This window comes from Lagopus muta, chromosome 2 (genome assembly GCF_023343835.1).
Source record: "Lagopus muta isolate bLagMut1 chromosome 2, bLagMut1 primary, whole genome shotgun sequence".
NCBI classification, from domain to species: Eukaryota; Metazoa; Chordata; class Aves; order Galliformes; family Phasianidae; genus Lagopus; species Lagopus muta.
In genome coordinates, this window is record NC_064434.1 from 85034020 (window position 1) to 85057687 (window position 23668).

A 23668-nucleotide genomic window follows, 5' to 3' on the forward strand; every position below is an offset into this window, starting at 1 on the left:
AAAACATTAAGTAGAAAGTAGCTGTCAAGATTTGAAAGGTATCAGGAAAGACTTGCTGTAATTAATTCTTTATTCATATTTTCACATATTCTGGGCCAAAATCAGAGTTTTGTTTAAGGCAAACTCGAACAGATGATGCGACTTTAATCTAGTGTGACTTGCCTGCATGTATTTGCAAGTGCTCAAAGGGAATTCACATTTGATTATTTGCACCATAGTGCACTGCATAAAATATTCATGGAAGTGTCACTTTTCCATAGGTGGCACTCCAGGGCAAAGACAGGGACTTTGGGAAACTTTACATTTTTAAAGTAATAAGTATGAAATGCAAGTTGAAAAAAACATATGCTGTTTGGAACTGGTGTCCTGCAGCAACTGACAAATCATTTTTAGACCAGCAAAAATGATAATACCTGTATTGGTTTTGACAGAGGTTTGGAGTTTGCTTGCAAGAAGTTTCTGTGCGTCAGAAGAGTGTGAACAATTAAAAAGCATGAAATATACTCTAAAACTCTATGCTCTAATTATTAAGCTCTATTAAGATTTGGTTTCCACAGTCTTCAAAAGCACATCTACATTAGTAATGTGTGAATTGATCTGAATCATGTAGAAGTAACATAGCTTCACTGGGGCTTTGTAGACTCCAGTCTTTTTCTGAATTTACAGTTTGAAGCTGATACATTGATACAGGCAGCAGTTAACCCGTTTGCTGATGAAAATGCTACTTGTGTTAAACAGATCTTAAAAAGCTTTAAACAAAAATGTAGGAATGGATCTCGCCTTACTAAGTGGGATTGGGTTCTGGGAGGAAAGCTAAGAATGTATTACGTGCTGATGAATGTACTTCTGTCTTGAAATTCATTCGATTCTTTGCACTGAATTTCAGATTGGTTTTTATGCCTAGTAATACAGGCATATATATCTTTAAATGCTGTTTTGCAATATAAGTGATAGAAACAGTCATTTTAACTATGTTAGGAAACAACTTTCTATACTAGCAGTGTGGTAGCTACCAAAGAGTTTCTTGGTTTTGATTGTGCAGCATCCAGAGGAAGTCTAGTAAATCTGTTTCAAGTTTCACGATTAGGAACTTCATTAACGCTTCAAATAAAAATGCAGTATTGTCCCTGACAGTTTCAGGAAGGGAAATTGAAGAGACAAGTCTGGTTTTTGAAATGCAACATTTGTTTTTAAATGTTTCTCCAGGTACTCATTTTTCTTCAGTGCTTAGGTTTACCCATTCTGTTTTGATAGGTGTCTTTGAGGTCCTCAAAGTGATGCATGAGTTGGGGGTGGAACTCAATGCAGAAACATACACAGACTATGTTTTTAAAAATTTTGCTGATATCGAAACTGCCTGTGCCCAGATGAAGGTGAGTTTGCATTTAGAATTCCTAAGAATGATTATTGCATGGTGTGTTTCTCTGTATGTCTTCTGTGAAAGGTTGAGGTACCTGAACTGCTCTAAATGTGAACTTGTGTGATCAAGCCTGTTTACTATATTGAGTTTACTTTTGAATTGGTCATCGGTCTGTTTGCCCTGCTTTTTTTTTTTATTCTGTCAGAGCTAACCTAAGTGTCATCCTTGGGTTTTGCTAGCTTCCTGTTTCTAGAAGTCAGAGACTAAATATATGAATTACTTCTGGGGATTAGAATGTCAGTGACAATTATTTCTGATGCAATTCTTTCTTACTTGATTCAAATTTCGGATGTAAGAATTCCTCTCCCACTCTTTTTGCAGTTGCTGACTCTCTTTTCCAATTGATTTTGATACAAAAACTGTAAATTCTGAGTAGCAACTCATCTAGCTAGCCTTGCAGGCATCTGTAGGGCACCATGTATGTACCCAGTACTAGAATGCCAGTATTTTTTGGGAAGGAAGCATTTAAAAATACAAAGTATCAGAAAGTCTGTATATACTGTACATACTTAGTGTTGTTTTCGTGTTGTTTTTTTTTTCTCCAGGAAAATAACTGCCTCTTTGAAACTGATGGACTCTTGGTAGCAAAAATTAGACATGAAGCAGGACATGGAAGACTGAAAAATGTTGTTTCTCTGTGTAAGTATATTTCATGTCACATGTTACTACGTACGGTGGTGCTGATAGATTGTCTATAGGCTAAGGGATTAATGGGTATAAAAATAAGTGGGATGTCTGAGCAAAGCTTTCATTACATGAGGTTCTCTGTGACAAGATGTCAAAGTTGAAACTTCTAATTCTGGACAACGTATCATGGTTAAATTTCTTTTAATATTGGCCATAACGTTACATACATCATATTTAACAAAGCTGAGATTGTGATAGGATGTAGAGCACTTAAGAAAGCAATTTGCCTTACGTAAAAACTGCTGAAGTCTTGGCACAGGAATTGGTCTTGTTTTCTGTTTGTGGCAAAAATTACTATGGGATGGTAGTCTAACCGTGTTTGAAGTACTGCAGAATAACTTATGAACAAACCAGCTTTAAGGAGCTGAATGGCACTGATGTTAACCTGAGGGTGCTCTGCTGGTTTGTTTGCCAGTGGAAGTTGTGTATGAATTTGACAGGGTAATTAGGTCATGGAGTTTAACAGCATGACTTAATCACTGAAGAGTTCTCTCCAAAGACTGTTCTGACTGTCACTGGTTACAAAGGTTAATATATTTCATTGATTAAAAGTATGCAATGGGATGATTTGCTTGGTTAAATAGCAATGTATGTTTCTCTTCAGAATTAAAAACTTATACATTTTTTTATTTGCCTATTATACTGAGTTCATAATAAAACTTCTCATCTTGGACTAAACCTGATGGAAAAAAATCCCTCAAACAGCAGATATTTTTGTTCAAGACTAAGGGAAAAGTTTAAGTAGACTCCTGCTATAATTCTCTCTGACTTCTCTATTTAACTAATAAAGAACTGTATGCTGTGACTGTGGGAGGCTGTGTTGACGCTTGAAAAATAGCATTAACCATAAACCTACAGTAAAACAGAGTAGTCCTGTGTTCATTTAAAGATGAAAAAAATCACAGTAAGAAGCTGAATTTAATATTAAAACTTCAAGAGAATGTCCATATGAAAGCTCAAATGAGTTTTTTTTTGTCAGTATCTAAATGAGTAAAAATAAAATAAAAAAAATAGCTGTTAGTCAGTAATTTGTTCTTGTAATGAACATTATCACTTAGTGAATCTTTTATGGTTCACCTTACATTTTGCTATTACTTTTTTTAGTTACTAGTTCAACAAAAATGTTAACTATGAAAAGTGTAGTTATTGAAATAGCTTTGAATTTTATTTAAGTTATTTGAAGGTAGCTATTTAATAGGATCATATTAGAATCCTGTTTATCATCCAGATACATACGTAGTAGGCTGCATTTTGTTTTATTGTCATGACATTGCTCTCACATAGTGTATTTCTTAGCTGTTGTCTGGATGTTGAATTTAAATTTTGTAGTGGTATTTCTTTTTATAAAGACTATTGTTAATAATTGTTGGAATCATGCAAAATTTCTTTTGAACTTGAGCTTTAAAGGAAGGGACTCCTATATTAGTTTACCAAGTTGAAATGATGCTAGTAAACCTAATTAGCACCTATAAAACGATAAGGCAAAGTTATTAAACAACTGACTTTTTTTTTTAATTGGCTTCTTTTGCAGTATTAGGAAGAGGGGAAAAAATAGATGCAGTATGGAAAATAGTTGAAGATTGTCTCATCAGTGTAGTCAGGGAAGGCAGGGGCTGTGTACTAGTGCTGGTTGCTATCTAGGTGTATTGATTCAGCTTCTTCTACCTTATAATGTATAGATTTCTCCTACTGACAAGATGAAAACTATGAAGCATCAGCTGAAGAATCTGGGTGCATAAGGCAGCGTACATGAGAGCTGCTTTTCCCCTCTATCATGCCATTCCATTCCACTTCATTGTCAGCCCCTTGATTTTCTCAGACTTGTTTGTTGCTAAGGAAACCAGGTTGCCGATTGTCAGCAGCAGCTGAGCATACCAAGATGCTTTTTCTGCTCCTCTTTTTATGAGGAAAAAGTTTCACTGGATGAGGGTTTGTATGGAGGGTTGCTTGAAAGCCACTTCACCTGAGAAATTAAAATTAAAACAGTTAAGCATTTAAATCTTAATTTTCCAAATGCCCTCTCTTAGGCTAAGGAATATTTTTGTTGTATGAGTTTGAGTTTGTATTTTTGTATGTTGTTCCTGCATTTTATTTCTCAGGTTCTCAAAGACCTGGTGTTTTTATTGTAGCCCTTGCTGAAGGGGCCCAGTGTGTTCAGGTTTTCAGAGGGTTTAATGATATTTTAGCAGTGAAAGCAAGTGAAGGTGGCTTTGTACAGTGCCTGCATACTGCTGTTGTTTTTCTCTTCTGTACTATAATGCTGGAATGAGAGACAGCAGTTGTAGAAGATGAACATAGAATAATTTGGAATATCTAGGGAATGGAAGGTGTAAAGTTGAGTATGTAGACTTAAACGACCCTGGGAAGTCAATTATTCTTAAAATAATTACAGTTTTCTTTGTGTACATCCCATATTTTAACAATTCTGAATGTTAATATTAATATCTCAGGGTTATTCAAAGGCGTCTCTTCCTCTTTTTTGTCCCCTTATGTTTAACTTATCAATCTAGTGCAACATCCATTATTAAAATAACTTTTTCTTTCTCGTCAAGCAATTTACACTGGCATAAACACGTTAACTATTGTGGTTAAAAAAAATAAATTGTAAAGCCTATTTTAAGTCAGGTGTTCAGTCTAAAACAACTCAGTAAGCCATTTGTGTGTGGTGTATCTTTCTTTTTTTCAGCGCTAATTTCTCCAGTTTTCCTGAGTTATGTGGTTTTTATTTTGCTTTTTGGAACAGGGTTTTTTATTTTGTCTTGTTACTTTTTTCCAGTGAAAATGTTTTTTCCTCTTACTAATTTGTGTGTAAAACTTATATGTTAACTACTGACACGAAAGGCAATTAAGTGCCGAAAAATCTCTCTTGGAATATTTAAACCATTTAGAAAGGAAGCAGATTGAGAGCTGATAAAAGCCAGGACCTTTTTCCAGTACCATAGCATTTGAAATTTTGATTTTATTTGCTAGAATTTACTAAATTAACAAAATAATTTTAGCCTCTTATTTACATGACCAACTGATTGGTTGGAGTTTAGGGCTTTTTCAGAATGTCTGTTCAGAAATACTGCTTTCATTTACAGTGTCTTCAGCAAGCACACCTCCTATTGATTTTCGTCAGTTTAGAAATAGCCTTGTTTCGGGATTTAGAAGGTAAGGTTGTACGAATACCCCTTTTATATTCTCTACCTAAGTGTCCTTTCTTTTGCCTTGTTGAACATAAGTCTGTGCAGTCTTTGCCCCCTTCCTTCCTCCAGCTCCATATTTGAGAGTTTTTAGGTAGGATTTCGGGTATAGCAGATCTGAGCAATATTTCTCTTTCTTTCTACTCTTCCTGGTTTCCTTGCCTTTGCTATCCCTGAGCATACCACTTCTCCTGCTTATTTTGTAATATGTGACAGTATGCAAACTTATAAGGGCAGTGAATGCTTGAAATTTTCTATGTGAATTTTACGTTGATAAATTGATGTGCCCACATGACTCCCCTAAAGATTATCACTATTAACCCTTAAATAGCTGCTTAATGAGAACTGAATGCTGATAGAAACCAGGCATATATCTGATGGCTTTATTGAGCCACATTGATGTGACTTCATATTCAGAGCTATTTAGCCTCAATTTGTAAGGAAGATTTCATACTACTTGCAGGGTTGTCTTAATTTGTACATTCTTCCATAAACCTAACATGTACTTCTGTCAATCTTTTTGCTCCAGTCAAACATTAAAAGCTGTGAATAAGAGTGGATTATTTTTTTTTCAGTTCCACACCACAGAAATCACTTTAACATGACTTACAGCAAGAGTGTGGAGGCTAGTTTTAATGAATAAGTAATTTCCTGAACTGTTTTTAATGGCTATGAAATGTGACTGTATTTAGGTTGTATACTAGCAAGGCATACTAGATGAATATGGCCAAAATAATTATCTAGTAAATAGCAAATTCTGTCTAGTTGACCATGTTCTACCAAGGGAAAAAGAAAAAAAGTAAATCAATGTTAAAATTGAATATAACTATATGACCTTGACTTCAAAAGGATAAGTGCAATAGTGTTTTAGATCTAGTTGGAGATCCCAGGCGATAAAACAGTCCTGTTGTGAGCCCAGATGCCCAATTTGTTGCTTTTACTTCCTTCAGCTGACAGTGGTCCTTTCTTGCCACTTTTAAGTATGGCCTAAGTGTTTTCATTTCAGTAATATTTCTCTCTTGTTCACTTTTATTGTTACCTGTCTTCAAGAGCTGTATTATGAGGTGGGCTTTGCCCGAATTTTACCTTTATATTTCTGAAAGCATGCCAATTCATTTTTCCTTTTTCGTTTTAAACTTAATGGCTTCAACAGCTTAAAAATGAAGCTTAAGCATGTGCTAGGGTAAAAGAATACTGGTTATCAAAATATCTTTTTAAAAAACCTGAACACAGCCAAATTTCATGCTTAGATGCTGGTCTAAAATGTAGAAATGAGCAGAGGTTTCGAACTGATGTACAAAAGTGCAGTGCACAGACGCATAAGGGACACATGAACAATGTTTGTAGCAGACTAGTTTATGGATTTCTGTTGAAGCTGCTCTTTTCTAGTTATTGCTTCAAAGTATTCCCATTCTACCTACCTGATGTACCATTACTATTTCAGAGTCAAGTACTTTGGGAAATTGATGCATTTGATATCTGCCGTTCATTGTCATGCTGTCAGTGGTGGAATGAGTTCACCCAAGAAAGCTTAACTAACCTCACAAATAGCTTCTATTTTTTTTTCCTATATGTGGACCTGCATTTTTCTCATTTTCAAATACAAGTGGCAGTAACATAAAGAAAATGATTTCTAGACTTGAACTTCCTAACGTAAAATAAGATTGTAAACTTCTGTGAATGCCTTGAAGTCTTTTGCAGCTGTTCAGGCTGACATCTCATTTTCCTCTTATGAGATTTATAGGAAAATAAATTAAGGTCTGCAGCTTTTGATTTTTGTTCTTTTATCCTTGTCTAGATTAATGCTGCTGCTTTATAGTTGTTGAAAAGTTATAGTATTTAGATAGAATTCCTATTGTTTGTAGAGAATCAGAATGTGTTGGGCTTTTTATTCTTCAGTGAAGTATTTAACGTTTCGTCTTCGGTTGTGGACTAACGATGTGCCCAGGACTGCTCTTTACTGAGTTCTTATCTGTTCTTTAAAGGGAGAAAGGAGAAATCTTTGGTTTTAGGCTTATTGTTTATTTCATCCTACTATAATAAACATTGTAGCTTAAGTGTGAGATTTGATTACTTTATTATTTGCATTTTACAAATGAATTTATAGGTGCCTGTGGTTATATATTTAATACATTAAACGTGTGTGTTTATAAAAATCCAGTTTTAATGCACAGGAGCCCAGACTTCTGGCAGATTCCACATACTGAGTGTTTGCTATGTGAAGTGCGATTTCTGCGCTTGAAGCTTGTTTTCTTGAAATGTACACAGAATGAAGTACAAAACTAAAAAGTGCAGTTAGCACATGTTAAAAGATTAGATTGAAAATAAAACTGAAATACGTTTGTAGTTATTGGAACTGCTGCATTATTTTGTGTTGTTCAGTAGAAGACAAGTTCAGTTGCAGTACAGTAAAAAACAATACAGTCCTTCTGTACGAAACTGACTAAAACAATATGTGACAATTTTTATACTTTGCTTTAAATAATAAGATCCTTAGTGTTAATTCAGATCGTGGATTTAAGAAAAAAAGATAGAAGAATGAAATCGTTTTGTTGGTTTTAATTTGTTATCCTCTGCTGCCCTCTTCAGCTCAAATGATGTACAGCTTTGGAGTGAGGTAAGTGGAGACAGTAGCTCTGTAAATAAAATCAAGTTCTGTGCATGTCTATGATGAACTAATTTAAATTTGAATTCTGAGCCTGGTAATTGGCAATTGCGAGCCAGACACTTGTCAGTGGCAGATTGTGCAGCTGTATGAAATAGAGATTTAGTTTGTGCCAAGAGCAGTTGTGGAATATCAGATGTGTAGCTTTACTCTGATTTGTAGATGGATGCTATTACAGCTAAATAAAGGTAGTATATGGTTATAGCTTCTGAAAAAAAGCAGGCCATGGTTGACTGACATTTAAAAAAATCCTTTTTCTGCCTTCTTTGGGGAACTTTTTTCCCCCTACCAATGCTAATAAAACAATAAGATATTATTAGAATTCTGATGTTTTTGTCGTTTTACTTGAAGTATTGAAAGCAAGCAGAGGTAAAGGACATCACTCAAAGTCAAATCAAGATGGACTGATTGTGCCCTCCCTGGCATGGGCTATGTTAGAAATATGCTCATCAGTATAACTTGGTTAATAAGTTTTTCTGGGACTTAAAAGAGAGAAAGCATTGGCAGATACTGACTAGTTTATGATTACCAAGTTAAGGAGGGGAAGCACTGCTTCCTGTGTTTTCCTTAGTTACTGTACCTGCTGACTAATATAAGGCAGTGCTTGGCTTGCAGTCTATTTCAGATTTTGTGAAGAAATCATGCAATGAAATGGAAATAGAAATTTGGGAAGTTGCCGTTTAAAGATTTATATAAATCAACTATAGCTGTGAGGTGCAGGATTTTTAATTTTCCTATCATTTTCTGTCAGAGGATGGCCAGAGAATGTTTTTGTCTGCATTTATTCTTCCTTGTTGTGTGTGGAGACGGAAGGTGGGGGGAGGAAAAAGGGATCTGTTTTATTGCTCCTGTAAAAGAATTAAACTTGAAGTATAGTTGGAGCGCTGAAATGATGGTCTGCACATTGTCATGGCTACAGTTAGTTACGCCATTCTCCACAATGGAGGAAAGGTACATTTTTGCCATCTTTTTAAAATAAGAAATGCTAACTTGGGGAATTATTAGTTACTTGGCATGAAAAATAATACCATGCATTTGTTTTTTCTCTGCAATCCGTTCCCTTCTATATTATATGGAATTTGATTCAGAATGAGAAATGTGTTACGACTTTCATAGTTCTTACTGTAGTTGGAGATTGTTCTGTTCCTCATAGGAGAATAAAGGGAAAAGGGCAAAAGAACTTGGTAGTGTAACCACCTGTGTTGTTGAAAGAATGGCAAGTGATAGATTACATTACACTTGTATTCATTTTCGTTAACAATTAAAAGTGAAGGTTCCTTTTGTTTTGTCATTGTCTAAACACAGCTCTCTGACACTGAGAATGCATCTCCCTCCTAATTCTTTCACATTTAATCCTACAAGTGTGACAGATATAGTTAAATTCTTGGAAGTAGTTAAAAACTTGGATTTTAAGTAAAGTTGATATAATTTACTTAAAAACAGTCAAATGGTTTTTTAAAAAGATGTTTAGGTTAAAGTAAAGTATTTATGAGTAGGATGTGAGGGGAGTGTAGAGTAAGTGCTTCTTTTCCTCTCAAGTAAATCTACATACCTCTTCAATTTGTACAAGACTAATGGAACATGTGCTAAATTTAGACAAAGTATAAAGAATGCAATTTTTATGGATGTTTTGTTATTCAAAACTGCATTTATTCAGGATAACTATACTAGTTGTCGTAAATCTAAGAGAGCATGCTAAATCATGTTCCTGTATTTTCTTCTTTGAGGATTTTAAAACAATAATAATAATCAAGCTTTATGGATCAATTTCAGCCTTTCAGTAAATTGGAACATAATTGTTTGCATCTCCATGAGTGACATCAGTTAATACTTGCTTTAAGTCGTGTCTTATGATAGTTAACTTTCTGCAGATTGATACATAAACATACTACAGAATCTGTCTTTCTGCTGCATTTCGGAATGTATTTCACTCTGCAGTATATATTTTTAAGAAAAACCTGCTATTTAAAAAAATAAATACAGAAAACAAAAAAAAGAAATCCCTTATATATATTATATATATATATATATATTTTTTTTTTTTTTAACAGAATTACTGTGATGTAGTAAAGAGTAATACTTAACCGAGAGGTATTTTATTATTTTGAGAATTGAATTTTAGGTACTATTTGTCCTTGCTTGCTTCTTTTGGCTGCAATGTACGATTATTCTGTCTTACTAGATAACAGAACTGTTGTACAAGGATGAACGATATTGCCTGACGCCTCCAGGACCAACTGGTAGAGTTTCAATTTCTATGATTGTAACTTATCCACAAATCCGTTCTTCTGTGTAATGATGGGTTTGAGGGATTACAACAGTAAACACTGATTGCTTCTTTTTGAAAGTGAAATTTGAAAACATGTTGGGTAAAATCCCGATTCTAATAATCAGAGCATATTTTTGAAATCCATTAGATCTTTTCCTTTTTAGAATTATGAACAAACCTGCTGATAACTATTTCATTTGTCTAAATTTTGACCAAAATACAGATTTAGAATGAGCACAGTAGCAATGCTTAAATACTTTAAATGACAGTACAAGCAGGTTTTCCATCTAGTTCTATCTTTAGTGGCTTTTACAAATTTATGAAGCACAATGGTGCTTAATATCCCAGGTCTTATACTTTGGAGTAAATATATTTTTTTCCATATAATCTGAATTTAAAAATCCTCCTCCTGTTAGGGGAGGATAACAGGGAGGGAAAGCTGACCTTTTGAGATGACAGTAGTAATACTGTTCTGATTCTCAAGTACAGGACCCAGTATATTTTTCACTGTGATAGATAAGAACATCAGCAGCAGTACTTGCTAAAAATGTGTTAATTTTAATTTTCATTGGTTAATAGACATCCCTTTCAATATTAGATATGTAATGGTTAAAGTATCTCGTATGCCTTCATATCAGTATTACAATACTTAATGTAGCTTGGTAATAGAATATAATGGGTAAAATGTACATGCTAAATATGCAAAGTGGTAGAAATCAGTTTTTTTCTTTTGAGCAGTGACAAAATATTTGTGGCAACTATTTGGGGTAGTGGGCAGGAAAGGGGGGGAAGGCCTTGGGCAGCACCACTTCTGTCACACAGTAGTGGAAAAAATAGATTGAAGTAAGATTCTGTACTGAAAAGCTGTCACTGGGTCTGAAAATAATTAATATTCCTTTCACTCACCAGTTAGATATGTGCTCCCAAACCACATAATCTCTATGCCTCAGTGATCATTGTTGCCATTTCAGAGCCTCTCATCAGGGTGACATCTCACACCAAAATGATTTCTTATAAATTAATCTTGATAACATGACAGTCTCGGTAATTTTAGTGGAATGCTTTCTCTTGTTTTTTTCCACAGAAGCTGTTGGCTATTTTCTTTATCACTTGATTGACAGCATGAGTGACTCAGAGGTACAGGCCAAGGAGGAGCGTTTGAGACAATACTTCCATCAGCTGAAGAAGATGGTACCATTTCATTTTTTGCTACATAATGCCTGTCCTGCCTGACATGTATCTATTAGATTTGAAATTGCTGCTTTTAAGTACAACCAGACCACTTCTCAATGACATGCAAGAGCTGGAGACTTGAATTACGTCTAAGATAATTTCTGTTAGACAAATTTCATTTTGGTTGTGTTTCAAAACTCATATAATTTTTTCCCCACCTCTTGGTACAGAATATAGTTATCCCTGCAACCTACTGCAGCGGCATTTGCAGACTGCTGGACTCCTCTCAAGTTCCTGAATTAATTAAGGTCTGTGCTTCTGTGGCAATTCCTTTAAAACTAAAAAAATAAAAATAAAGAATGTGTACTCTGTGCATATGTATTCTCCTTTGCAAAATAAATGTGCTTATGCAATGATTTATATTTAAGCCTTTTTGCCTTGCCATGATTTTCAGTAACTGTTTAAATTATTGTCATTCTCATGTCTGAAATTGTTAGGGGGATACATTTAAGTGTTTTTCATGTCAGTGTAATAATTCTGCATAATGCAGAATTAATTTGTTATTATGTAACTACAGCATTTTTAGTATGATATGCTTACTTACAGATTGAACTTCTTGTTTTGAATTAGTGATCTATTTACTGTCTTACTACTTTTTAGGATGTAAAATCACTATCTCCTAAAAAATCCATGTCTACAGAGGACATTTCAGATGTAAGTAAATTCACCAGTAGCTATGTATGTTCTTACAAGAATAGTAATAATGTTTTGATATGGGTTTTGGATGAACTGTAATAGCTAGCTATCAGGTCATGGAAGTATATTAATGTTACTGAAATATACCACTTGAAGTTCAGAGGTTACAGAGTAGGAATAAAGGCTGTCCAGATTTTTCAAGTAGACCTGATGCTTCACCTTGGAGTTGGCTGAAGTTGCATGCCTCAGTTTCCCTGACTACTAATTACTTGTTTTTTTGAAAGTTCTAGTTAGTTAACAGAGGTGCTGTGAAGCTTAATTCATGCTTGTAAATTACAGTGATCCACTTGAGTGGCAGAAGCCATGTAAATCCATACTGCGTGTAATGGTGCAATGTCAAGTTTTACATCTCTGATCTGAACAGAATAGAGATGGGAAAAGAAACAGGCTTATGTTTCCTACTTCCCTGAGCACAAATAAGAGTATGAAAGAAGTAGTAGTGTTGACCTTTGTAGATATGCTACTTACTGCTCTTTATAAAAAAAAAAAATATTCTGACTCAAATGTTTAATTAGTATGTACTCTTTAAACAGATAAAAGCATCTTAAATGATTAGAAATTTTCACATACTATAGAAGAAGAGGATTATTTAGTCTGTCTTTCATTAAAGTGATCCGACAAGTTGTTCAGGGAAGGGTGTTTTTGAAATTGACATTTTTTTCTGTTGCCTTCATTTAGAGTGCTAAATCTGACGTGTCTGCTTTGGAGAAGAAACTAGAAAAGCGAAAAGCTGAAAACCAGCCTATTACAGATGTCTTGAAACAACTCATATATGCTCTTTGTGAAGAAGAGGTATCTTAAGCAATGCAGAGATAATTGGAAACACATAGCTATATTTTTAAAGGGACACAAATGACTCTATTATGGAAAGACAGTGGTTAAGCAAAGACAAGTGCGGTACTTGAGGTTTCATGGTTTGATGCTTATAAATCAAACATAAGTGTAAAAAGCAATTAAATCAAAAGGTTAACTAATTTCAGCAACACCTTGAATGGCATGTTTTGGGGTTGCTGAAGTTTGTTTACAATAATCTGCAAAGTGAATGATAGTAACAGCTGTGATAGGTTTATCATACATGCCAAATGTCCTTTCAAGCCATGGCTCCGGTCTCTTATATCTAGATTGTCAAGCAACTGATACATGCACTAGTCATTTGCAATTCAAATACTACTAGGTTGTTAATGCAGGGATTGAAATTCCATTTTCCTGCAGGAGGAAAGCTCTTCTGAGATAAAGGGTCTCTTGCCTTCATTCGGCAGGCGTCCAGCTGTAGTTTACATTCATTTAGCGTGTGTCTGTAATTTGTGAGGTATCACCACACTTTTATTTAGTTTCTTGCTCTGTATGATCCTGCCTATAAGGCTGTATATGTAGGAACAGTAACAGTTGTGCAGATGATAACACAATATTCACTTCTAAGAATGTAGTTTAGAAAGAGTGATTCTCAGTTGTCTGTCTTTACAATTTTGCATATGAAATAGGACTAGAAGCAAATACCATTGTAAGTTCAAAATGGTCAAACGTATGAATAGAAATGTATATAGAAAAAAGGTATGCTATGACATCGTTAAGAAGAATCTTATCCTTTAGGAAATAGCTTTATTTTATTTTGGCAATACACTAGGTGAGAATCTGTTATGAATTCCAAATGAGAACTATTTCAGAACTTAGGTACATCTACAGTGTCTGAATGGATTTAAAAAAAGTCTGAAGAAAATACATTTGAAGGAAGAAAGTTAATTTGAAATATCCTCTGAAGTTAACCTACAGAGTGTTGTCGATGCCGACTTCTGCAAAATCATCTTTAAGATTTTCTAAACCATTTCAGTTCTGTGCTTTAAAATGTGGATCTTCTACTATTAAAAGTACTGGAGCAGTCGCGTAACTGCACACTGAACGTATAAGATTCATAATGTCATATTGACTTTTCCTCTAGTTCACATCTTTGCTTTGTTCCTTTTTTTAGAATATGCAAAAAGCCCTTGAAGTGAAAGCCAAATACGAACCGGACATGGTTGTCGGTGGCTATGCAGCCTTAATAAATTTGTGCTGTCGACACGATAATGTAGAAGAGGCAATGAACCTGAAAGAAAAAGTGTAAGTACACCGGCACTGAAACATGTCACACAGATTTATGCTGATACACAGACCTTGTTGAATTAAGTAGGTTGAATATTAACCCCCTCATCCATTTTTAATTAGTTTTCCCCACGAATGTATGTGCATTTAAAACAGGGCTGTTGTTTTTTTAAACAAAAAATATGTTTTCTGTAATTGAACATCAGAAACAGCTACTTTGTATGGACAATATTTTTTTAATGAAAACAAAAAAGCAAGTTGCTGTATAGGATCTATTTTATTTTCATTTTAAACACACCTAGTATCTAAATTGAAATTTGGCTTAAATTAAGAAGGAAGAAAATAAGTACCTGTATTGTGTATTAGAATAGCATGTAGAATGCATTCTTAGAATATGCTGTACTCATATAATCTTTAGAACAGTAGTGCTACCGAGTGGTGTTGTGTTTTAAGATTGACAATAAACATTCTACTTAAAATTTTTCCTTTCACATCTTTATGTATTGGTGATGAAAATTAGTTCCCGGCTAAAGCATGCTGTGACTGACTTAACTAGGAGCATATTCTTACAGATAGTCTTTTTACTTGCTTCCTTTCCCTTTTGCCCTTGAAAACTTCCCTTCAGTCTGATGCTGGGGAGCAAACCAAGTTTTGTTACTTTCATGTTTTGATATGTACTCACAAAGTATTTGCTTTTATTTTACAGTATTTTTAGAGGCAGGTGCTCAACACACCTTGCTTAGGTTTGAAACAATGTGAAATAACTGAGCTGTGAATATCAAAGAATTCAGTACTCAGCGTACGCTATTGTATTGATTTCAGGCATACTAGCACTTGCACACAATTCCCATGGTGACCCTGTATGAAGTAAAATCAACTCTTCTACTAAAGCTTCAGTGCAGCAGCACATTTTTACTCATCTGCCCTGAGTGCAGCATAAAACTTCTGAGAGGCAACTTTTTGAATTGGTACAAAAAGAAACAGCAGAAGAGGAATTCATTTAATAAGTTCCAGGAAAGAAAAAATAAATACATAGCAGTAACTTAAAAATAGTAGATTTTCATGTGTTGATCAAGGTTGAATAGCTCCATACTTTTTTCCTTATTGGAAAGAATATATGAGGACGGTATTTTTCTTTTCAGACTTCTGGAAAACTATGTTATTTTCTGCAAAAACTATCAAATAATAAAACCATCTTTCTCTTTAAAACATTTCTTTAAAATTGGGAGGTTTGTTGGTGGAAAACTGTAGAAAATGTTTTTTCATCTTTTGAGGTACATCAGATTTTTCCTTTAACACTTAAAGCTTTCATCTCTCGGTGCCTTTCTTTTACTGCAAAGTTTTTAAAAATAAATCTTAAAGCTTTATTTGTAAGATCTAAACTTCTACTGATGCAGTTCTTAATATTTTAATTTCTAGCTTCCCTAAGGGCTCACCTGTTGCTCTTGACGCTGGAAAATACATAGCACTGGTAGAAGTCTTAGCAAAGCATGGTAGACTAGAAGGTAATCCTTTTTGCTTTTATTCTGTATTTCTGCTATATAATAAAGGTATCTTGCTTCAGGAATAAAAACTGAGTTGATATTAATGGTATATCATGTCCTGAAAAGTGCTTGAACATTTTGCATACAAATTTGCATGTGAATTCAACCAGAGATGCTTGGACAGTGCAGGCCATTAGTTTTAATGGATTGGCAAGCTTGTCATTTACATTTGCACAGCTCAGTGCTTTTTGCATTTCTGCAGCTAGTTTTTATTAGCATTGCTGTTTGGATTGAGTTTGAAGATCATGACTTATGGCACAAATTGCGTATGTGCCTAGACTAATGGCTTTGTTTTTGCTTAAGAAGGTCTGAAGGCTGAACATAAAACCTATAAACATAACCTTCTCATAAGAGCCAAGTACTGCAAAAAAATCATTTAACTTTCTATAAAGTATGTCTTTTTTTCCTGTTACAATTCTTATATGTGTTTGTTCGTACTTTTTTAGAGTCAATCTGTCAAACAGCCAGGAAATTTTGGCTTTTAATGAGTGTTCTGCCAGCTACCTAATTCTGGATTTGTGGTTGTTTGCATTAAGCTGTTAGCTCTTCAATTTCAGTAATTTAGTCTAATATCATTCTACAATTTACATGATTTGGTTGATCTTTAAAAGAACCCTAGAATATTATCAACTTTAAAATGCGATTCTGTACATTGAGTTCTGAGACTTCGTAGAAGACCTGGCACAATAAAAGTACAATCCAAACTTATAAAACTGTAACATTTTGAATCCAAAATGCTATACGACATTATTAAAAATTGAATGTAATACTATTTCTTGTTAAGATCTTTTTCTGAAATTTGTCTTAATCTTGATGTTAGAAAAATAACAAAGCTGATGTTTTTGCTATAATAACGAATCAGATCATGGCTACCTCTACATTAAAGCAGCTAGAAAAGATTAGTTCGCTTTTAAGAGCATAAGTGTCCCTCAGAAAATAAAGCAATTCATAAATGTAGCCAAATGTAAAGTGGTCAAAACATTCTCTGTATGCAATAATTAAGAACATTATAAAAATGCACTTATTCCGTATACCAAAATGTTTGTTTCTGCCTTACTAATGAAGCTTAATGAACCTAATGTTTTAACATGCAGTCTGTTAGAAAGCTTTCATTGGCTCTCCTTGGCTAATTAGTATCGACACAGCAAACAGGCCCTATCGGTATCAGACCATTAGTCTGGCTGTATATACAGTGTAAACATATCTTTATTATCTGGCCTCGTGACAAGCCATCTGCTGAAGAAACAATGGAGTGATTTAGCAGATGTTAGCATTGAACGATAAAAGCATCCATTTAGTAGAATCTTGCAGCTATAGGGCAGACTATACAGGGTTATGTGGTGCAGAGTGGGCACACAGTTCCTATCTATAATTTGTAGTCAAAGTTGCAGGAAAATGATAAAACCATGCTATTGTGGATTTATAATTGTAGTCTCGTTTAGAAATGCAAGTAGTAATTAACTTGAAATCGGCATTATACACCAGAATTTACATTCCTGCTGGGTTTGAAATGCTGTTTTAATAGCAGTTTGTTTTCCCTACATGAAATTACCTAAGGGTCTTTTGTGTTGTTTCATTGTAGATGCTATTAGCGTTCTAACAGAGATGAAAGAGAAGGACGTTCCGATCTCGGATAGAGCGGTTGCATCTTTTTTCCGCCTTCTTAATGCCGCTGCCATCCGAGGTGAAGTTGAAACAGTGAATCGGTTGCATGAGACCATTGTGAACCTCGGGTTGGCAGAAACTGCTGCCCTTTATTCCCCTCTGATTACAGTTCACCTTGAAAAGTAAGCTATGTTTGGGCTGTAGATGAATTAAGTAATGATACTTCTGTTAAAGTGACCTTTGTACGCTATAAATAGTAACATTCATGTTGGAAAGTGCTTATGTCTGCAAACATACACATGCTTATAATGCTTTAAGTAATCTTGGAGTAGTAATGAATGGTTTTCTAAGTTAGCTTAGTTGGTTTTCACCGGTTGTACATCACCTGGTATTTATATGGGAGCAACGGCTATGTTTTATGGACATCAAAAGGAAATGGCTGCTTATTGAAATATGCTTGCCAGTAAGTTCGTTTTAAAGTCTGTTTGACAAGATAGCTGTACAGAGTATGATGGGTATACTTAGCTCTTGAGGTTAAGTAGAATGCATTTTCTCAACAAAACCGTTATTTTACTGCACCATGCAGTAATCTCAGGTGAATTGAAGAACACTTTTTGGACATGGAAATATTTTAAATTAAATTTTGTGGATATCAGATAATTTTACATTGTTGCCTGTGGGGTGGTGAATTTAAAATTGAAGAAAAGTACTTTCTAGTTTGTCTACTGTGATTTTTTTTTTTTTTTTTTTTTTTTTTTTTTTCTCCTCTGTATGCTTTTAATACCTTTTAATATAGAAAAGGAAGCTCCTGCACTTGTTCTGGCAGGAAGTGGAGGTTCAGGCCCTCATTCTGGCAGGAAGTACCTGTAATTTCATGTCATGTTCCTATGCTTAACTTTTTCACGGAGGTGCAGGATATTTGAATTAACGTATATAAGAACTATATAGCAAGTGCTTACTGAAATTGAGCTAAGAATCACTTTTAACTTTCCATACCGTATGCACAGTTCTTTCTTTCCTTAGTATGTCATTTATGTTGTCATGCAGTTTTAACATCTTCCAACAACAGCAACTGATAAGCTTCTTACAGTGTGTTTCATGTATATCAAATGTTACTGATTTAAATATAATAAATATATTAAAATATATTAAATATAATAACGTACCTATGAAATAAGTGAATATTTCATAGTATTGTGCTTGTAAGTCAGCCTCAAAGATGCATATTAATGAAACATTAATGTGCAGAGATTTTTAGACCTTGTAAATATTTTGGGCATGTAAAAATATATTTTCTGCATTCAAAATTCTCATCAAAAAGGTGTAATTCCTGTTGGTACATACATATTTTTTTCTGAAAATAGCATTTTAGTAAAGCGGTCAACGGAAGTATGCAGGGTGCAGTCAGCAACACTGCCTTGATTATATCACAAGATGAGGCAGATGTTTGTGAAAGTAATTTAACTGCAGTCATATGTAACTAATGTGTTGGAAAAATATCTGATATGCTTTATAGTGCACAGTAAGTGTGGTTGCTTTTACATAATTGCTTTATGTACGTTGACATGTAGAGTTGTACATGGTAGTACTGCATTCTCTTCACTTGAGGAAGTGTATGGATGGTTATATGATGTGATCGTGTGTAGATGAGACAGTGAAAATACTGTTTTAGCTTGCTTCCTCATTCTTTTGGGTTATAAATTATTTGCAAAAGTAAAAAAAGAAGACTTTTTTGTATCTTTTTCTTGTTTGTTTTATTATTTTTAATGAAGAGATGAAAAGAAGAAAATAATTGCATACTGTAGAACTGTAGGACTACAGAGTCATTGGTACTTACCTGTGTGACTCTTAATATATGTCATATATACACATAGATACGGTACAAAGAAAGCTTATTTTCTCTTCTTTTTGCCTTCTTAGAAGTGGAGAGACAAAACAGCAAAGTATTTTTCTATACACTTACATTTGGAATAATAATTGCATTTTACTGTTTTTTGTGTTGGAAGTGTTAAGAGTTTTTCTAAGTTCTGATTGACTGAAGTAAGCGTTAGTCATTTCTTTCAGCAATAGTGCTTACTATTTGCCATCCTACAGCTCAAGTATCATACTGAAATGTTGTCATTTAGCTGCAGGTTGTCAGCATGCCTCTGAAATTAGCTGTGGAGCGTTTTTTCATGTTGCATAGTATTGGTTGCACTGGTGTTTTGTGTTCTTAATTTAATTCAAACTTTTTAATTGCCTGTAAAGGAATCTGTGATTTCCTTTTGAAGATTTTGACAATTGTAGGATTAAATATTTACATGTACCCCTCTTCTCTGTACGTAGCCATAATTTTTCTAAAATTCTTGTTAAATTGCAGTGCATGTTGAAAATGAGAATTTACAGCCGAGCATGGAAAAGGAGAAAACAATCATTGCTGATTATTGTCTCCTCCTGTGCTGTACAGTACTTTGATAGTACCTATTTTCCACAGAAGAAATAAACAGATGCAATAATTACTGGTAATTTTTTTCTTCAAGAAAGATGTGCAAGCCACAAAGCCAAAAATAGGAGTATTTAATCTCATGAGAAACTTGATATGGTTTCCATCTTGACATAATTTTATTAGTGCCCCCTATTGTAAAATATTATCTCTGGGGAAAAAATCAAAGCAAAACATATTGAGGTATTAAAATTTACGCATATTCTAGACTGGACCAACAAAATATTCTGTGGTTTTAAGTCTGAACACTGAACACAAGTGGGTTAATAGCTCTATTTTTATGATTATCATATTGTAATGCAGCGCTGTCCATCCATTAAAGCATTGTGTTCTGGTTTGTGATTAGTTACACATACAGCTATATTTACTTGGCTTCTTATGTAGCAGTTAGTGTGAATACTCTGCCTTGACATTTTTTCTTTTGTTTACACAGAGTTAAATTCACCTGTGATTCTGTTTGAGAAAATTCTGTAGCACAAGTTAATTTACTTTTACTTTTAAAATAGGCATTTTCTAAAACTAGGAGATATTTTTAGAGAAAAGCCATCTCTGGTAGGGACAGTTTCTCTAATTTGTAGCAGCTTTATTTCAAATATTTGCATTAAAACTCTTTATGTCTTGCAATGAAATTAAGGATGTTTGGCTCTCTTACTCCATTATTGCAATTAGGAATTTAGCATCATCAGTGCCAAAGGACAAAAGTGTCTCATTTGCCCTATGGGGACAGGGCAGTGATAAGATGATTTTTCGTCAAGGATCATTGGGTCGTAATTAAGTTACATTCATGGCTATTGCTTTTTGAAGGATGATTGGTAAATGACAGGCTTCATGTGCTTGGTGCGGACAGTGTTCACTAGGGTTTTTTCTCCCTCTGTCAGAAAATCCTGTTGAGTCTGATAATGTAAATGTGGCATTTTATTCTGAACAAAAGAGCAGGGAAATGAGCTATCTTGTCTAATCATTCAGTTGTTTAACACCGACTTCCAGTTTAGACTCAATTGGCTGGAAAGCACTTGACATGTGAAGTTAGTGCTGTTCGGAACGCATGTTTGAGTAAATTTTAAAGTAAGTGACAGCTAAATTGTACCTAGGGAAATTACAAAGCCTTCAACACAGTTAATTTTTTGGGGAGGATTAGTTGTAATTGCAACACCAGTCTCCTTGAAGATTCCTTAGTATAGCAAATGAACAGAAAAACATTTAGCTCTTTCAAGAGCCCGTTCTCTTTTAACGGAATAATTTTTGTAAAGCTGATTGTACCTTGCTGAATTGACTTCTCTCTACGCTAACATCTGCTTCAGATTTGCAGAGAGGGATTTGTTTTACCAGTCTACCCTCCACCCCCACCCCAGAGAGTCCCTTTTTTCTTTCTACCTCTCTAGCGGTTTCAGGTTTGAGAGCTTTTCAATCAGTAAACCCCTTAGGTAAATTGCCACTTCACTAAAGCTTTATGCATAATGTTGCAGCACTTCATTCCAATTAAAATCAATATTTGGAGTCTTATTTTTATCAGGCAGACTCTCTGGTTGGGAAAGTTGTTTATTGCAAGTAAAAGGGTTAGCTTCAATGCTACATTCTTGAAGCAGGAGGGGAGTGGCGTGTTGAAATTGAAGGGGGTTGTTATATGCACGCATGATGTTACAGCCAGTCTTGCTTTAGCATGTTCTGAAAACTCAGAGACATCTGAGTCACTTGCTCTCCTTAGATAGGTTCATGTGAGTAAAACTGCCCTGCAGATATTTTGAGGTTTGTGCTCATGGGGCCTTGGACTTGATACGCATTTTAAACAGAAAACGAATGAATCCAAAAACTCGGGTAATCCTAACTCTGGCTCCTATTTAGTTGAAAATTAATGGTAAATTAGGACTTTAACTGAGGTATAGAAGAGGCAGGCATAGTACAGTCATGAGTGTGGCTCCTCCTGTCGCTTGGAAATAATAGTATAGATCAGTTTTTAAATGTGTTTCGGTGAGGGGGAGAAATACACAAAATCTGATGTGTAATCCATATTAGCCTTTAATAGAATAGTACTTGTAATTAACTGAAAGAAACCTGTAGAATCTGGCCACCTGATAATGAAGCATGGATTATGTGTTCATGTTTTAAACAATAGTTTTGTGCCAGCTACCAACTGAAAGTCAGATTTTTCAATGCGGCAGTGAGTACATAGGCATTATTTCTTTTGTGACTTGAGCCACAAAAATTAAACCGTAATTTTGGACTGGGTTTTTATTTTAGTGGTGTAGTAAGTAGTTCTGTGGCGAGATAAAAGGGTTTTTGGCATGTATAAGTTTCTACAAAAAGACTGCCAAGTATTTTCAAATGCACAGCTATTTGTTGCCTTTAAATGCTTATGCCTAAATATCATTTTCTCGAAATGCAGGCATTTTTCTCTTTATGCAGCTTTTTTTTTTTTTTTTTTTTTTTAAAGTTAGTGACTCATAACAAGAAACATGCTAAAATCTTACCTACACTTGAAATTTGAAAGCTCTAATAGGTTCCTGATTTTCATTGTATTTTTCTAACAGGACTTTCTTACAAAAGTTATTGCTAGGATGTACTCAAGATTAATTGCAGTTTGTGACAGTTGTGAGATCCTGCAGGTTGTTAAGTAAATCACATGAATTTAAATACAAGCATAAGATGGGTATTTTTTACCCTTGCGGTGATAGTACCAATAATTTCTTTTTAGAGGCTGAACGTTTGTGCATTTGTTTTATATTTGTTCTGTTGTCATTCGTTTTATTTATTTACTGCTGGAATGCAATGGAACAAATGTCAGATTTTGATTTTGATTTTTGTCGGATCAGAGCCAAATGTCTTGTATACGAGTGTATAAAATATTGACCTCCTTTAGTGCGGACTTATTCTAGAACCTATTTGCCGTAAGTACCAGTAACAAGTACAGTATTTCCATTTTTGTAATCTTAGTTCTTTACTGACATTTTTTTTCTCTGCGTATACGGTATTAATGCTTCCAGAAATACACACTTAAAGACTAGAAAACTCTTAATGCTCCCGTTTGAATGACATTCCAATTATTCATTCATTTATTGATAGCTTTGACCTAAAAACAGTCACTTTAATCCTTTAGGAATGCAGCCGAGGCAATAGTATGGCTGCTTGAGCATCAATCTGAAAAGCTAGATTTATCGCTGGAAACTTTCATTTGAATGTACAAATGTTGTTGTGCCTCCTCACAAACAACAGCAGTTTTCTGCAAGACTGTGGTGGTATTTTTTTTTTTTTTTTTAAGATGTTAACTGAACTTGCATCTAAAGTAGGAGAAAAATACTGATTATATAAAGCTTTATATCTCTCTGTGGTAACTACCATAGTATTTCTCTTTTATGACAGTAATCTAGCCTGCAACAGCTACTTGCAGTTTTGAAATTAACCTGTAATTTAGTCTTCACCCCAAATGACAAAAATTCAAATGACTTCATGGGGTGCCAGAAGATGCACTGTAAACAGGGCTCAGTAAGGGGGATAAGGTAGAAATCTGTCATCTTGAGTTCATTTTCAGAACACCAGTATTGCTGAGCAAAATGAATTCTTCTGTATTTTACTCTTTAAGAAAAATATTAAAATATTAGCTTCGACAAAGATAGTAGCATGTAGTAGCCTAGAAAGTTCATTCTTTGAAAAAGCAAAATGTGTGCTGCACAAGAAATGCACTAGGAGACATCTGAATTTCTTTTTTTTTTTTTTTTAAAGAATATCTTAATTTGTTAAGGTTGAATTGATTGATAATAAAGCTGCTTCAGGAATGCAAAATCTCGATCTCAAGTCACTTTTATAGC

At 34.4% G+C, this 23668-nt stretch overlaps 1 protein-coding gene across 1 annotated transcript in view; it reads left to right on the top strand.

Annotated features, from left to right (window-relative positions):
- The window catches only part of LRPPRC (leucine rich pentatricopeptide repeat containing), an 86818-nt gene that overhangs the window by 23326 nt on the left and 39824 nt on the right, over nucleotides 1–23668 (top strand). Inside the window, exons 12-23 of the mRNA XM_048935027.1 lie at nucleotides 1255–1373; nucleotides 1966–2059; nucleotides 5191–5260; nucleotides 7882–7909; nucleotides 10140–10197; nucleotides 11311–11417; nucleotides 11630–11707; nucleotides 12060–12113; nucleotides 12834–12947; nucleotides 14122–14252; nucleotides 15654–15739; nucleotides 17361–17565. Of these exons, the coding sequence (XP_048790984.1) occupies nucleotides 1255–1373; nucleotides 1966–2059; nucleotides 5191–5260; nucleotides 7882–7909; nucleotides 10140–10197; nucleotides 11311–11417; nucleotides 11630–11707; nucleotides 12060–12113; nucleotides 12834–12947; nucleotides 14122–14252; nucleotides 15654–15739; nucleotides 17361–17565 (1144 nt within the window). The remainder of the gene's footprint in view (nucleotides 1–1254; nucleotides 1374–1965; nucleotides 2060–5190; nucleotides 5261–7881; nucleotides 7910–10139; nucleotides 10198–11310; nucleotides 11418–11629; nucleotides 11708–12059; nucleotides 12114–12833; nucleotides 12948–14121; nucleotides 14253–15653; nucleotides 15740–17360; nucleotides 17566–23668) is intronic.